The sequence below is a fragment of the Leuciscus leuciscus genome, assembly GCF_965113295.1.
Source record: "Leuciscus leuciscus genome assembly, chromosome: 3".
Lineage (NCBI taxonomy): Eukaryota > Metazoa > Chordata > Actinopteri > Cypriniformes > Leuciscidae > Leuciscus > Leuciscus leuciscus.
In genome coordinates this window covers 21099134-21114572 of record NC_138727.1, presented here as the reverse complement: position 1 = coordinate 21114572, position 15439 = coordinate 21099134, and the positions used below count along the sequence as shown (strand labels likewise).

General features: G+C 36.6%; 2 protein-coding genes across 2 annotated transcripts in view; one reads left to right on the top strand and one right to left on the bottom strand.

Moving 5' to 3' along the window:
• LOC309495809 (uncharacterized protein) overlaps positions 1–15439 on the bottom strand; it is a 207494-nt gene that overhangs the window by 101349 nt on the left and 90706 nt on the right. The window lies entirely within an intron of this gene.
• cxxc4 (CXXC finger 4) overlaps positions 1117–15439 on the top strand; it is a 48528-nt gene continuing 34205 nt past the window's right edge. Inside the window, exons 1-2 of the mRNA XM_082165692.1 lie at positions 1117–1312; positions 2608–3546. Of these exons, the coding sequence (XP_082021818.1) occupies positions 2722–3546 (825 nt within the window). The 5' untranslated portion in view covers positions 1117–1312; positions 2608–2721. The remainder of the gene's footprint in view (positions 1313–2607; positions 3547–15439) is intronic.

Sequence of the window (15439 nt, the reverse complement as noted above, 5' to 3'; positions counted from 1 at the left end):
AACGGCTTTTAAAGATACTGTAATTGAAATCTACAGACGCAAATAGATAAAGTGCTCTAAAAGATAGTTAAAAGTGTATTTTGGATGTTTTCTGTCATAGTGTAGTCTAAAATACTCTATGAAAAGCCAAAAAGCCAGAAATCTCAAAATTGATAAATGCATGAAAAAACACTGTTTTTGCCTACAGTGTCTCACCGTAAGCCCCCAATTTTATTTCAGTTGTCTACATGTTATCATAGATGTCTTCAGATAGAAGACACTTTAACACCTCATCAAGTAACTGAATAGAAAAGACTTTACACTGTCTAATTAGGCCCTACTCTAGAAATTACTAAGAAGTACAAAAGAACCTAGCATGTAAAGTACAAAATTAGCGATTTTGTGCATTGTGCATTTGTTACCTTAAAGGGATAGTTTAGCCTACCCATGTTGTTTCCAAACCTGCATTATTTATTCGGTGGAACATAAAATATATTCATAAAATATTTTAGGACCCTGATTTTCTTCATAATAGCTTCTTTTGTAGGCTATTCCACAGGTTTTAAAATACATGACTGTGGATTTTTCCTTTTCATTGAGTGAATGTTCCCTTGTATGGTACTGTTTCTAACCTTACATTTAAAATGACTTTTGTTAGTGTAAATAAATGTAGCTGATTTAATTGAAGTCAAGAAAATGTTATTATAATTTTGACTTGAATAAAACCAGTTTGTTTATGTTTTTGTCACATGAAGCTCCTTAGTGTACCAGACATTTCATTTTAACCAGTGTACTTTGGCTAATTGTGGTGTCACACAACCTAGTGAGCTGACTGCCTTTTTGACAGTGTTATGAACCAGCGTGTCTAAAGCTTATATGAAAATATTTTGTGTAACTGCTTTTAAATGCACTTAATATTGTAATTCATTACATGTAATATCTGACATTGTAATGTAAAGAGTTACCAAACAGATAGCGAGAGAAAGCACGCTGTTTCCCAGTGGCGATTGATGAGCATCCCCCTCCCCAGAGCTCCTGGTGTTTCTATAGTAATTTCCAGCCAATGATCAGTTGGTGTCCACATCCCCATCCTCCTCACCTCAGCACCAATCAGCCACACACAGCGACAGGAGACACCTCACCTCCAGTCATCGCTCCACGGACAACAGCCTCAACCCGGACGCCATCACAAACATATACCTTTCCTTCTACTTTTCTTCGCATGAACAATGGCGTTTTGTGCGTAAAGATGGTGTTTGTGTAATGATCACTCGGCGCGTGTTTATTGTGTATTCATCGCAGTAATGTGCTGCTCTAGTGTCTGGATTGTCTGGTAGGTGATGCTCTTTCATTTTTTTTTTTCTGGCTTAGCGATAGTGGCGCATGCTTTCTGAATGTCCACTTTTTTATTATTTATTTCGGGTGGTTTTGTAGGCACCAGAGTGATTAAATCCTATTATGCAATTTGATATGTGTCTCGGGCTGTAATCGAAGGCACAGTTGTCTACTCTCGACCTCTTTCTGTCTCCTCTGAGTATCGGATATTTCGTATTCTCTGAACTTTGTTTACAGCTTGAACATCGACGTTTTAAAAGCAACTTTTACTTAAAACAAGCGATGATAACAATAGTAAACAAATAATTTGCATCATCAATACAGTGTGGATTGTTTCTCAGAACAGATACAACTTATTACGCTTGCAAGTGTAAAGTCATATTTGTTACTCAGTTTTGTTATTTTTGCCTTTAATAAGGAAGTTATAAAAGAGCATGAGCCTCTTTAACAAACTTAATAAATAAACATTACTTGCTTCATGTGAGGTCTCAAATGATTAATGACAGGGTCTTAGATGGGTTTCCAGTATTGTCTCTCAGGTGGAAATGTACGATTAAATTTAGATTCAAATGTTCACAGTGCTTTGAATTGCTGTAGTCTTCTTGCTGTGTAGTATAGACAGTCAGTGAGATATTCTAAAGAAAGGTAATGCAAGAAGAGGAAGATGTGTCTAATGGGCTTTTATCTGTGGCAACAAAACCCAGCCAGACTGGGAGATCGGAAATGGATCCCCCTACACACTACAGTTGTCAAGGTCTGAGACTTGGTTGGAGAGAGCCCAACAAAGCATATTTGTATCATTGGGTGAATCCTGACAATGTGATTCCTTTTTCTACATATTTGCATAAGAACTTGCTTGATGCATGATTACATATATGATTTTGTGAAAATACGAGACTTCTATAGTTTGAGGCTGCTTATATTTAAGATATTATTGAAAAACTTTTTTTTTAACGTAAAATGTGCATGAATGTTGTTGTTTTTTTTCTCTATTATGATGCTCTTATTTGTAGTGGTCCTATTCTAAAATTACTGTAATTTTACTGTACTAATCATATGATTTTCACATATGCAAATGTCTGTTTTCTGTTGTAATGCAACATTAAAGTTTCATAGCTACAATGGTAAGTCACAAGATTAGAATCCCAATTTTATGACTAAAGCAATCAGTAATTCACAATTTTGACGTGTGAATTAAAAAGCTTTCACTAGATTTGAGTGATTTGGAAGTGCCAGATGATGACCAGTAAATGTTTGTCACTTGTATCCGTAATTGTTGTTCTCTTGTTTTAGTGGAGAGGATAAACCAGGATGGTAACGTCTTGTGTCTAACAAGCTTCACCTTGACAAAAACCAACTGCTACCCTCCCCCAAATATTTATTGTGAGCGCTTGAAACTTAGCAGTCATGTCTAATCTTAACAACGCACTTTGCATTGAAAGTGGCCAAAGCACAGACGTGTCACTCTTGCAAAAGGATAATCTTCAGGACGGTGGATTAAGCCAGCTGTTGGATTACAATGCCGAAATGGAAAGGTACAGGTCGTTTGCAAACTTTTACAAAACTAATGGGGCATTTCCACAGACTGCTAAGATTGCCCGCATAACGACACCAATTTTTCCCAGCGCCAGAATCGGTGTGTCCCCTTGGAACTGTGATAACAGCATGCTCTGGGGAAGGAAATCAGCAGCAATAAACCCTAATAGGACCAGCATGCATAGAAATGACTCCCAAAGGCCGGGGAAACCTGGCGTGCCGCCAGAGACGCTGCAAATGGCAAATAATAATTTCCTCTCTAGCTTATCCCCTGAACACTGCAGACCTTTAGCAGGAGAATGCATGAACAAGCTGAAATGCGGTGCTGCTGAAGCAGAGATAATGAATCTCCCGGAACGTGTTGGAACTTTTTCCGCTATTCCGGCTTTAGGGGGCATCTCATTACCTCCCGGGGTCATCGTCATGACAGCCCTTCACTCCCCCGCAGCCTCAGCAGCCGTTACAGACAGTGCGTTTCAAATTGCCAATCTGGCAGACTGCCCACAGAATAATTCCTCTGCATCCAGCGGAAACCCAGCAAAAAAGAAAAGGAAAAGGTGTGGGGTCTGCGCGCCCTGCAGGAGGCTAATCAACTGTGGAGTGTGCAGCAGTTGTCGGAACCGTAAGACGGGCCACCAGATCTGCAAGTTTCGGAAATGCGAGGAGCTAAAAAAGAAGCCTGGATCATCACTAGAGGTGAGATGACGGCTCAGACACCACACTCCCCCTCCCTCCTTCCCTCCGTGCACTCAAAAGCATTAACCTTTCCTTCTAGTCACGTTTCTAAGCCCTTGAAAATTGTTTCCATGCCCACCCATGCCTGAACATCCCCCCGGCTTCTCAAATCTGCCTACCCGCCTAGCCTAATTGGCAGTAATTAGGGGTGTTTGTGCGGAGCGCAAGCTGAGCTTGGCTCAGACACCCCTAATTGCTGCCAGTCAGGCTGGGGCTGGAACGCATCCGAACAACCCAGGGCTTGGCTCTGCTCCAAGCTGAGCTGGGAAATGGTTTTCAGCAGAGAGCCATCCTTCTCTGCTCTTGGTCATTTTAACCAATTATAGAAACTGTCTCCTGACGAGGCTAGTCGATCTCCCCCACAATGAGAGCAATAGGAAAATTCCTGCTACTGTTCTTCTATCACACTTGGGATGTGGAAAGTCTAGATTCTCTTCCTGATGTCCTTACACACTGAAAAGAAAATAGCAAAAACAATCAAACGGATTAACCACTTTTTATTATTTCTGACATGAGAGTTATATAATGTTCTATTTTCAAGGGCTTACAGGCAGTGATTTATCCATAATTTTGGTCCAAGTAAAATACAAATATAACAGTCCAACAAATACCTTAAAAATACAAATTTGGGTGAATTGGTGTGTGTATGTTTGCATGAGAGTGGACAAATAGAGGATATATTTCTTTAAAGTGTTTTAGTTCAGCAAACAAAGGCTCTGTTTACACATGGCATGAACATCCGTCTTGAGGTGATGTGGACAGTGCAAAACACATGTGTAAACAGGTTGCAATGCACCATTATCTGATCTTACGCAATTACACATTGGGACACATATGGCCTCGTTTACACTGTCAGTGAAATGTGACCCAATTCCGATTTTTTGCTCATATTTGACACAGATCGGATGTGTTCTATGACAGTGTAAACAGGAAAAAAACGCATGCATTCGGATATTTCGAGATCGGTTTCAGGCCTCATTCATATGTGGAAATAAATCAGATATAAATCGGATATGTGCCAATGCGACTGTCATGTAAACAGGCAGATCGGATTTTCTGAGGCTATCTCCGTGGTTTAATGTCATCGTAGGAGAGGAATGTGGACAAACGTTGACACAACTTATCAAAGGTTGGCTTGCTCATACAAAAATTTCGGACCCACTGCTTCTTGTTAAAGCCCGCCACAATATGCCCCCACCAATCCTGAGATCTCTCTCACTCACAATAACTGAAGCATATGCACAGGCTGCAAGGATGGCACTTTTCGTCCTCCTCCTCCTCATAATCATGGTGATGTTTGGCGAACTTCGCATATATCGCAGAGCTAGCATCAATCATATCCATCTGTGCCAGATAATTTAACCCTTTAAGCATGCGCGATGTTTCAGATAGTATGGCAAGTGTAAACACATGAATCGAATATGGGTCACAATTGAAAGAACGTGTAAACGGACTGTCAACAAAATCGGATATAGGCAACAAATCAGAATTGGGCATCAAGACCTGCAGTGTAAACGAGGCCTAAAGGCACATATATTTGTAGTGTAAACGCTAATGTGTCCTAATGCTAATCGGACAACATCGAATGACTGCCTACTCACCTAATATGCAATCAATGCACCAAAACAAAGGATTAAAAATTGCACATTGACTTGTATGTCTGATGTCAACATTCAGTAACTTTCCATTCAATGAAATACAATCACAAGTGGTTACAGGAAATGCATTTGAGAGGAATGTAAAAACAGCACCTAAGTACGTATAAGTACTTCCTAAAGTAATTCTCCACCTGCTAATTAAGTGCATGGAAAGATTTTTTAATAAAGGTTTCTTAAATGTGACCCTGGATCACAAAACCAGTCACAAGTCGCACAGGAATATTTGTGGCAATAACCAACAATACATTGTATGGGTCAAAATTATCGAATATCCAAAAATCATTAAGATATTAAGTAAAGATCATGATCCAGCTTCCAGATGATGTATACATCTCAATTTAAAAAATGTTACCCATATGACTGGTTTTGTGGTCCAGGATCACAAATGTGTTGACTTGTGTGCAGGTTAAGGTTGCATGTGAATACAGTTTGTTACATGTGTTTGGTGTTGTAACAGCTAGGATAAAGTAGTATATGTTGTTCTACTTTCTTCTCATTACTTTACCATGAATGTACAGGCCAAGTTGCTAATAACAAACTAGGCATTGTTGATGTAGTTGTCATGTGTGAAAGGTGAAGTGTGTAGATTTTTCAATTATAAAATACTTAGCTTAATATGGAGGGACAATATGTAAACCATTCACAGTTTGATTTCCTATTAAAAGTTTAAGCAGTGCTCCTCTGTGGCTCTTTCAAAATATTCAGTCTTTAAATATCCTGCCAGTTTGGCTGACCAGTGGCAGACGTGTTCTCGTATGAAAACCTGATTGAAAACAGATTTTTTTTTTTTTGCTTTTCCATTTGGTGCCTCTTATGGAACAGAGGTAACAGACTTCACCTTAAGTGTATTAATATGTCTTAAATTAAGAAATGATGGCATTTTTTTTTTTTGTTGAGATATGGGTTGTGGAATACGGAGCCCCTGAGGGGACCTGTGAAAAAAAAAAAAAAAATAGGACTTTCGCGTGCGCACGAGAAACTATCGCGTGGGCACGAGAAACTATCGCGTGCGCACGAGAAACTTTCGCGTGGGCACGAGAAACTATCGCGTGCGCACGAGAAACTATCGCGTGCGCACGAGAAACTATCGCGTGCGCACGAGAAACTATCGCGTGGGCACGAGAAACTTTCGCGTGGGCACGAGAAACTATCGCGTGGGCACGAGAAACTTTCGGTTTGCGTTATAGCGTCATTAATACAAATGTGGAAATATGGATGATGTATATATCATTTATGTTGTTGTTTGACAAGCAAGGTGCTATAAAATCTCAAGCAAGGTGCTATTAAAGACAAGACTTAGAGGCATATTTTAGTCACAATTCAAATAATTGTATTAAATGTGAATATACTTTGAATAAACTTTGTAGGCTATTTGTATGTGTATTGATAAAAAATAAACAACAGGCTAATAATCTTCTGCTACTGAGATGAAGGAAACATTTTTTTAAAGAAGTAAAGTTCACAAGATTGCTATTTATCTTGACCAAACTGTTCCTTCATCAGCTCTTCCTCAGTTCCGCACTGCAGAATAAAATAGTCATCCTCTGCTGCAGTTGTACGGATTCTTAACGCATTTATTGCAACTACATTTCATCTTTTTCTCATCAAACAACCAGACTAACGAATGGTTCGACACAACCCGTACCTAAGAGCCTAGACAGGTCTTTCTTCTGTATAGATATACTGTATACAGGGTAAATGACGACTGTTGGCCTACCATGGTCGCCCTCGTCCAGTAAGTTTTAAATAATAATAATAATAATAAATTAAGATATAAATCAATATAATTCGTTGTAAATTAAATTTAAACAATAGCTACAAAAAGGTAATAATTGACTGTATAGTCCTAACGTTCATGCATGAACTGCCATTCAGACTTACTGTCTAACAACCAGAGAACAGAGAACATCAGAGATATTAAAATACATACTCTTCTGAGTTTTATGATGTAGGCCTTTTTTTATTAAAATGTATCGGCCTATAATTTATATCTCAAGGATGCGAGCTTGTGCGTGGCGCACTCAGTCATGTTGAGAGGGAAACACGCATTATATTATTAGGCTAGTATATTCAGAAATAGTGTAAAAGACCTGTAAATAAAATACAACATTAACATTATAAACACTATTAATAACATATAGGCTATGCGTATTTTACTTCCCCATAGCCAAATCCTTAAATGAATGGAATCAGAAAACAACAAGAAATGAAAAATAAGTAACCACTTATAATAATAATAATAATAATAATAATAATAAATGCATAGTAGTCTATAAAAATAGCCCATTGTGCCCTTTATTACAAACAACTTTTAGCCTATTTTAAACGCCAAGCCTAAACGAATTTATTTGAATCGAAACTGAAACTATACCGCAAAGTTGGGTTCGCGCATCTTTCGTTCGGTCCAAAGTTTAATACTGAACAGGAATTAATAATCATTTAATAATGAACCGGCTGTGATGTCAAGTTAATGTCAGAAGTGAACCGATGTTGTTAATATCGCGATTCGCCGGCGCCATCACTTGAATTTGTTCCTCAGTTGGGGAAATAACTTTATCGTTTCATACTCTGTCATTCGAAACAGTAAAATGTATATTTTTATTTGTGTAGCCTACATTCAAAATGACTACAAAATGTCATGCCTTTGAAAAAGAAAGAAAACAACATGATGCGGACGTGTAGAACTTTATCCAAGAGCTGCTGTAAAGCCTAAACAATCTGTTACAGTAATGTTCTATTATATGCAAAAGCTGCAACCAAATTGTTAAAAGCGCTATATAAATGAAGGCGACTTCACCTGACCTGACTAGAAATCGAACAATTCAAGCTGTTTATTAAATTTTCTACATCAGAACGAAAAACGTTTTAGAAATATTGTTTATAAAACGAAAAAGGAACTCTTTTCTAATTTTCTACTTTAAATATTAAATCAAATAAAAAACGATACTGAACGAAAGACACACTGATTCAATTACACTAATTGAAGTTTGAATAATAAAAAAAAAAACCTTTATCTAAAATTTATATTTTATATATATATATATAAATTTAAAACATTGTCTTTTTCAGACTTTCTTCTGTGAACACAAAAATGTTTTGCAGAATGTTCATTGAACAGTCATCAGCTTTCTTTGTCATCATTCTTTTTTCGATTTCTAGTCAGGTCAGGTGAAGTCGCCTTCATTTATATAGCGCTTTTAACAATTTGGTTGCAGCTTTTGCATATAATAGAAAATTACTGTAACAGATTGTTTATAGGCTAGGCTTTACAGCAGCTCTTGGATAAAGTTCTACACGTCCGCATCATGTTGTTTTCTTTCTTTTTCAAAGGCATGACATTTTGTAGTCATTTTGAATGTATACAAATAAAAATATACATTTTACTGTTTCGAATGACAGAGTATGAAACGATAAAGTTATTTCCCCAACTGAGGAACAAATTCAAGTGATGGCGCCGGCGAATCGCGATATTAACAACATGATCGGTTCACTTCTGGCATTAACTTGACATCACAGCCGGTTCATTATTAAATGATTATTAATTCCTGTTCAGTATTAAACTTTGGACCGAACGAAAGATGCGCGAACCCAACTTTGCGGTATAGTTTCAGTTTCGATTCAAATAAATTCGTTTAGGCTTGGCGTTTAAAATAGGCTAAAAGTTGTTTGTAATAAAGGGCACAATGGGCTATTTTTATAGACTACTATGTATTTATTATTATTATTATTATTATTATTATTATAAGTGGTTACTTATTTTTCATTTCTTGTTGTTTTCTGATTCCATTCATTTAAGGATTTGGCTATGGGGAAGTAAAATACGCATAGCCTATATGTTATTAATAGTGTTTATAATGTTAATGTTGTATTTTATTTACAGGTCTTTTACACTATTTCTGAATATACTAGCCTAATAATATAATGCGTGTTTCCCTCTCAACATGACTGAGTGCGCCACGCACAAGCTCGCATCCTTGAGATATAAATTATAGGCCGATACATTTTAATAAAAAAAGGCCTACATCATAAAACTCAGAAGAGTATGTATTTTAATATCTCTGATGTTCTCTGTTCTCTGGTTGTTAGACAGTAAGTCTGAATGGCAGTTCATGCATGAACGTTAGGACTATACAGTCAATTATTACCTTTTTGTAGCTATTGTTTAAATTTAATTTACAACGAATTATATTGATTTATATCTTAATTTATTATTATTATTATTATTATTTAAAACTTACTGGACGAGGGCGACCATGGTAGGCCAACAGTCGTCATTTACCCTGACGAACGAAATATCTATACAGAAGAAAGACCTGTCTAGGCTCTTCGGTACGGGTTGTGTCGAACCATTCGTTAGTCTGGTTGTTTGATGAGAAAAAGATGAAATGTAGTTGCAATAAATGCGTTAAGAATCCGTACTACTGCAGCAGAGGATGACTATTTTATTCTGCAGTGCGGAACTGAGGAAGAGCTGATGACGGAACAGTTTGGTCAAGATAAATAGCAATCTTGTGAACTTTACTTCTTTAAAAAAATGTTTCCTTCATCTCAGTAGCAGAAGATTATTAGCCTGTTGTTTATTTTTTATCAATACACATACAAATACAAAGTTTATTCAAAGTATATTCACATTTAATACAATTATTTGAATTGTGACTAATATATGCCTTTAAGTCTTGTCTTTAATAGCACCTTGCTTGAGATTTTTGCTAAAATATACACTTCAAAACATGTCAAACAACAACATAAATGATATATACATCATCCATATTTCCACATTTGTATTAATGACGCTATAACGCAAACCGAAAGTTTCTCGTGCCCACGCGAAAGTTTCTCGTGCGCACGCGATAGTTTCTCGTGCCCACGCGATAGTTTCTCGTGCGCACGCGATAGTTTCTCGTGCGCACGCGATAGTTTCTCGTGCCCACGCGAAAGTTTCTCGTGCCCACGCGAAAGTTTCTCGTGCGCACGCGATAGTTTCTCGTGCGCACGCGAAAGTCCTATTTTTTTTTTTTTTCACAGGTCCCCTCAGGGGCTCCGTAGAATACTGTTCTGTCCTGTAGAATACAGTTTTGAGTTCTGTAGCACACACTGGTGGAAGTTTTAATGAACATGTTACTTTAGTTGTAGATGGACTGATACAGAGATGAATCTATCTAGATCTAGAAGGGTACGAAGGTGTAGATATCATGTTCAGTGACCATTATTAGAAATATAGATTGGGGAGCTGTGGAAGACAAAGACAAAAAACTATTATAACTGTATATAGGTTCATATTTTAAGTAAATCCTTAAAATGCTAATCATTTGATCAAAAATGATAGTCAAGACTTTTACATTCTTATAAAGAAATTATGTTTTCAAAATTGACAATAAGCATATTTGAATGAGTTCTGAAGAACCATGTGACACTGAAGACAAGTAATGACTTTTGAAAATTTAGCTTTGCCATCACAGGAATAAATTACAAAATATATTCAAATAAAAAAAACAGTTATTTTAAATTGTAATAACACTTCATATTATTACTGTTTTTACTGTATTTTTGATCAATTAAATATAGGAGAAACCTGATCACATTTATTTAGAATGCTAAGGTTATGTTTTTTCCCCGTTCGTGATAGGTCTTTATAGACTCTTTGTTGTTGTATTCAATGTGTGAGGTATGATCAGAGTTTGCTGTAAGACCGATTTGCATCCTCTGCCCACACACAGTTCCTTCATTAGTTTATATTGAGCCAACATGTGTAATGACCAGTATAGGGGAACCATGTGTCTTTACACAAGCGTCTGCAGACACATTCAAACTAAGATGCACTCTTTTTTTATTTATAATTTACTTGCTCCCAATAAGCCTATACGAACAGATACATAACCCACAAACACACATATGTAGAACCAGCTGATTGGACCTTTTGCTGCTAACAAATGATAAACTCACAGTAAGCAGCTGGATGTTGCTGTCAGTGTTTTGCACCTGGGAATCACCCTGAACTAATTATATCTTAAGCGGCAGTGGAAAATGCAAATTAGAATTTTACTTACACCCCTGAAATCGGAGAGCCAATTTAATCTAATACCGCCTTTAATTTAGCACGCTAATGCAAGACCCCGGAGGATTACCCTGTGTCACTGCTCTGCTGTTTCTCTCTCTCTCTCTCTCTCTCTCTCTCTCTCTCTCTCTCTCTCTCTCTCTCTCTCTCTCTCTCTCTCTCTCTCTCTCTCTCTCTCTCTCTCTCTCTCTCTCTCTCTCTCTCTCTCTCTCTCTCTCTCTGCTACCAGAATGGATTAGTCTAGCAGAGTCATCTTATCTTTTATAACATTTCCTGAGCTTGCTTTGGGTCCAGTAATGCTCCAGGTTAGTCAGACAGTTTGAGCATGGGTTTTGTGTTGGAATTTTTTTTAAAGATGTTAATCAAGAGGCTGTGTGTGCTTACATAAACCAGGATCTATATTGGAAATTGATTGGTTTTACTTTTATTTACAGTAATATGTCACATGTAATGTCTGTTTAGGACATGAAGCAACTGATCATTTTCTGTCATTGTGAAAACATGAACACTTCTGTATAGTGTGTAATGTAAGCAAAAATGGCAGTTTTTTATGGTAATGCGTGAGGAGAGATTTAGTAATACAACAGGGCTTTTCATCTTAGTGATTATGAGAGGTACCACAGCTTAAATGCTGCATAAATTATATATATTTTTTGCTTGAGGAAATTAAATAATTTTGTTTGTTTTATGAATTGGACCATTTTTGTATCATTTATTCACAAACATGTCATTAAAAACCAAACATATAGTATGCACAGTAAACGACAAAATATCACAAAAAACAGAAATGGACTCAAATTTAAAGTGATGGTTCACCCAAAAATCGGGGTCGCTATAATCGTTATAAACCTGAATGATTCTTTCTTCTGTGAAAAATAATAGAAGATATTTTGAGAAAGGCCTCAGTGTTTTTTCAATGATCACCAAAACCAATATTCTTGTGTTCTGCAGAAGTATGAATAAGAATGCATGCAGGTTTGGAATGACATGAAGATGAGTAAATTATGACACTGAAATATGTACTATATTCAAACCAATGTGATTGATCAAGAGTACCAATGGCGTTTAGCATCACTGACAATACTTCTGGCATGGTACTTTTGAAGCTGTAGATTTGGAAGATAGCGCAAAATGAAGTAAAATGTAAAGCTGGAAATGTTCCCCTCCACCACAATTTTCAAATCTTACAAATACAAATTGTAATTTGTGGAGACGTTTGCAGTGGTGGATACAAATCAAGTAGGCCCTACATGAAAAGGGTAAAAGTACAGATACCCCAATAAAATATTACACCAGTAAAAGTATTAAGTACTCCTTTTCAGTTTTACTTCGGTGAAAAAATAAAAAGTACTGACTGATGAAAGTTGATTTGTTTTTAAATGTTATACACTCCATCCTACTGCGCAAAATGCGGGGGTATACTACTAGACACATCGTTTATTACGTGTCATTCACTGATACTACCCTACTGATAATTACCTATAATTCAAGTGTGCAAACAAGTGAAAATAATTAAATATACCATATAGTAGAAATGAGGAAAAACTAAATTTGTGTAAATGTGTTTAGACATATATAAACGTACAATATAAAAACATCAAAATGTGTTCAGATTTGAAGAAGAACGCTATGCAAACATACTAGTTTAACATCATTTAAAATTGCTACTGCGGCGGAGAAGATGCATGGGCATTACAGTCATTTGGATTTTTTTGGATGGGAATAAAATTCAGCAATAGTAACTTGCTTTTCACGCCATCACTCAAGCTCAATGTTCAGAGCGATTTGTGAACCGATTTAACAGGTTAACTGAAAAGAATCAGGTCATTCAAGAATCGGACACCACTATCACGTCGCAGAGCGGGTGGCGATTTCTTCAGTTTCAAATAACTAGGAACGAAATGTTATTATTAAATTTAGTGGAGTAAAAAGTACGATATTATGCACTGGAATGAAGTGAAAAAAATACTTTGGTACTGTCCACCAATGGGTTTCTGTTTTTATTTTCAGCAAATATTTTCCACCAGTTCTGTCGCCCAAAATCCCAGCACAATGTGCTACAACATTGTTGCTGAATGTATTGTTTTTGCTTGTGCTACCAATTAAGACCGAAACGTAATCGGACATGCCTGGCCTGTGCCCTTACCGTGACGCCTGCCATCTCCTCTGACCTGGCTTGATTTAACATCTCCAGTTCACTGGTGAAAGCAACTCATTATCATTGGCCGTTTCTAGGATGGGGAGGGGTGGCGGATCATTGGAGGATGGTCAGGGTGAAAGTGTAGGTGCTGGGAACGTTAATGTGTGGCACTTTAAATTTTAAACAGGTGACTGTAAATAATTGATAGCTAGCTCTGGCTGAGAAGTTAAATGGTTCCCCCATCATTGCAGTGACCTGTTTGTGAGGAAAGTCAACGCATTTACATTAAGGGCATAGATAATATGCCAACATTTCATATATTTTGTACCACATTTCAGTAACATTTACTGATTCAGTTATTGGTACAAAAGAAATACTTTTGACAAATTTGAAAAATTGTGTCACATGAGATCAAGGCTCATATATACCCTTGTGAAAAAAAAGTACACTTTAGAATACTTTTAAAAAGAGTACTTGAGACAGAAATTATATACTTTAAAAGTATATACTTAAATGCAAACTGAATGTTATGTTTTTGGACATATTAATCACAATTAAATGAAAATGTATTATAGTTTAAATTTATCTTAAATGCATTCGTATTTAAGAATGTTAGAAATTTAGAATGTTTTTTTGAACAATTAAAGTAGGACGTAAGTATATCTTTTGTCTTTGAAACATGGTTAAAGTGTACTGCTGAATGTACTGATAAGCATTTATGGTAAACTAAAATTACATAAAATGCCAGTTTTAGACAGTCTCATTCTGAACTGAAATCTTTTGCATTACTTGATGCTGAATCCAACACTACTGTTGCTCAATAACCATTTACTCATTTGATCATTTTAATCACACTATATCTCAGCACACTACAGCATGGAAGACTGTGATATGGTCAAATGACTTGAGTCTCCTCTGAATTTCCGTATTACATATTTGGGTATGAACAATGCACTTTAAAATAGGACGTGCAGGATTTACTTTGAAACAGTTTTCACTCAGAAAATACTAGTAACTTTCACAAATAATTTCAAAGAAATGGCAAGTAAGCAAGTAAGATATTTTTAAGTAGAAAGACTGAAATAGTATTTTCTTTTTAAACGTACACAAAATGTTACAGTATGGGGACAAATTAAAAGAATATTGCTTTGGCGTATTTCCGATTGAAACAAGAAGTCTGGGCGAGGCATATTGCAGAGTTTGTCCCTTTTTTAAAATAGCCAGTCACATTTCGTTTGCATTACAGACCAGCAAATCTGCATTTGACAGCTTGTAACAGCCACAATTGTATTAAAAATTAAGTTGTATTTAATATGAAACTGATATTACAGCAAAATGGTGATAATCTTTAGTAATAGTTATGATGTGCAGTTTGAAAATCTTACAATTCAGGCTGGTGGGTGACACCAGTAAAGGACAAGTTCGGTATTTTACACTTAAAGCCCTTTTTTCAGATCGTTTCTGATGAAATACAATGGTTAAGATTGAAATTTGGACAAATGCTGCTGGCCCGACACAAAAATCGCTGCAAAAGATGCTTTCCAACAGGTTTTATCGTAGTTATCGTAGTTTAATACAAGTCAATGGAGTTGGACAAAAACTACGATAAAACCTGTTGGAAAGCATCTTTTGCAGCAATTTTTGTGTGAGCATATCAGTGAACACCCCTGACCACTCGGTGAGTTTCACGTCTTTGTAAACGAAAGTTTAATGCGTTTTAGGAAGGATTATTCCAGTGCACCTATGCAACCATTGTGGAGGTGGGGGGGTGCTACCACAGAAACCGAAAATTCTCGGGCCAGCAGCATTTGTCCAAATTTCAATCTTAACCATTGTATTTCATCAGAAACGATCTGAAAACAGGGCTTTAAGTGTAAAATACCGAACTTGTCCTTTAATCTGCTCATTAGCGCTGTTTGTAATGGCTGTCTAATCATTTATCCTTATATTTACCTCCATAACCTAATAAAATACAGCACTCTGTGTAGAATTCAAATGGGT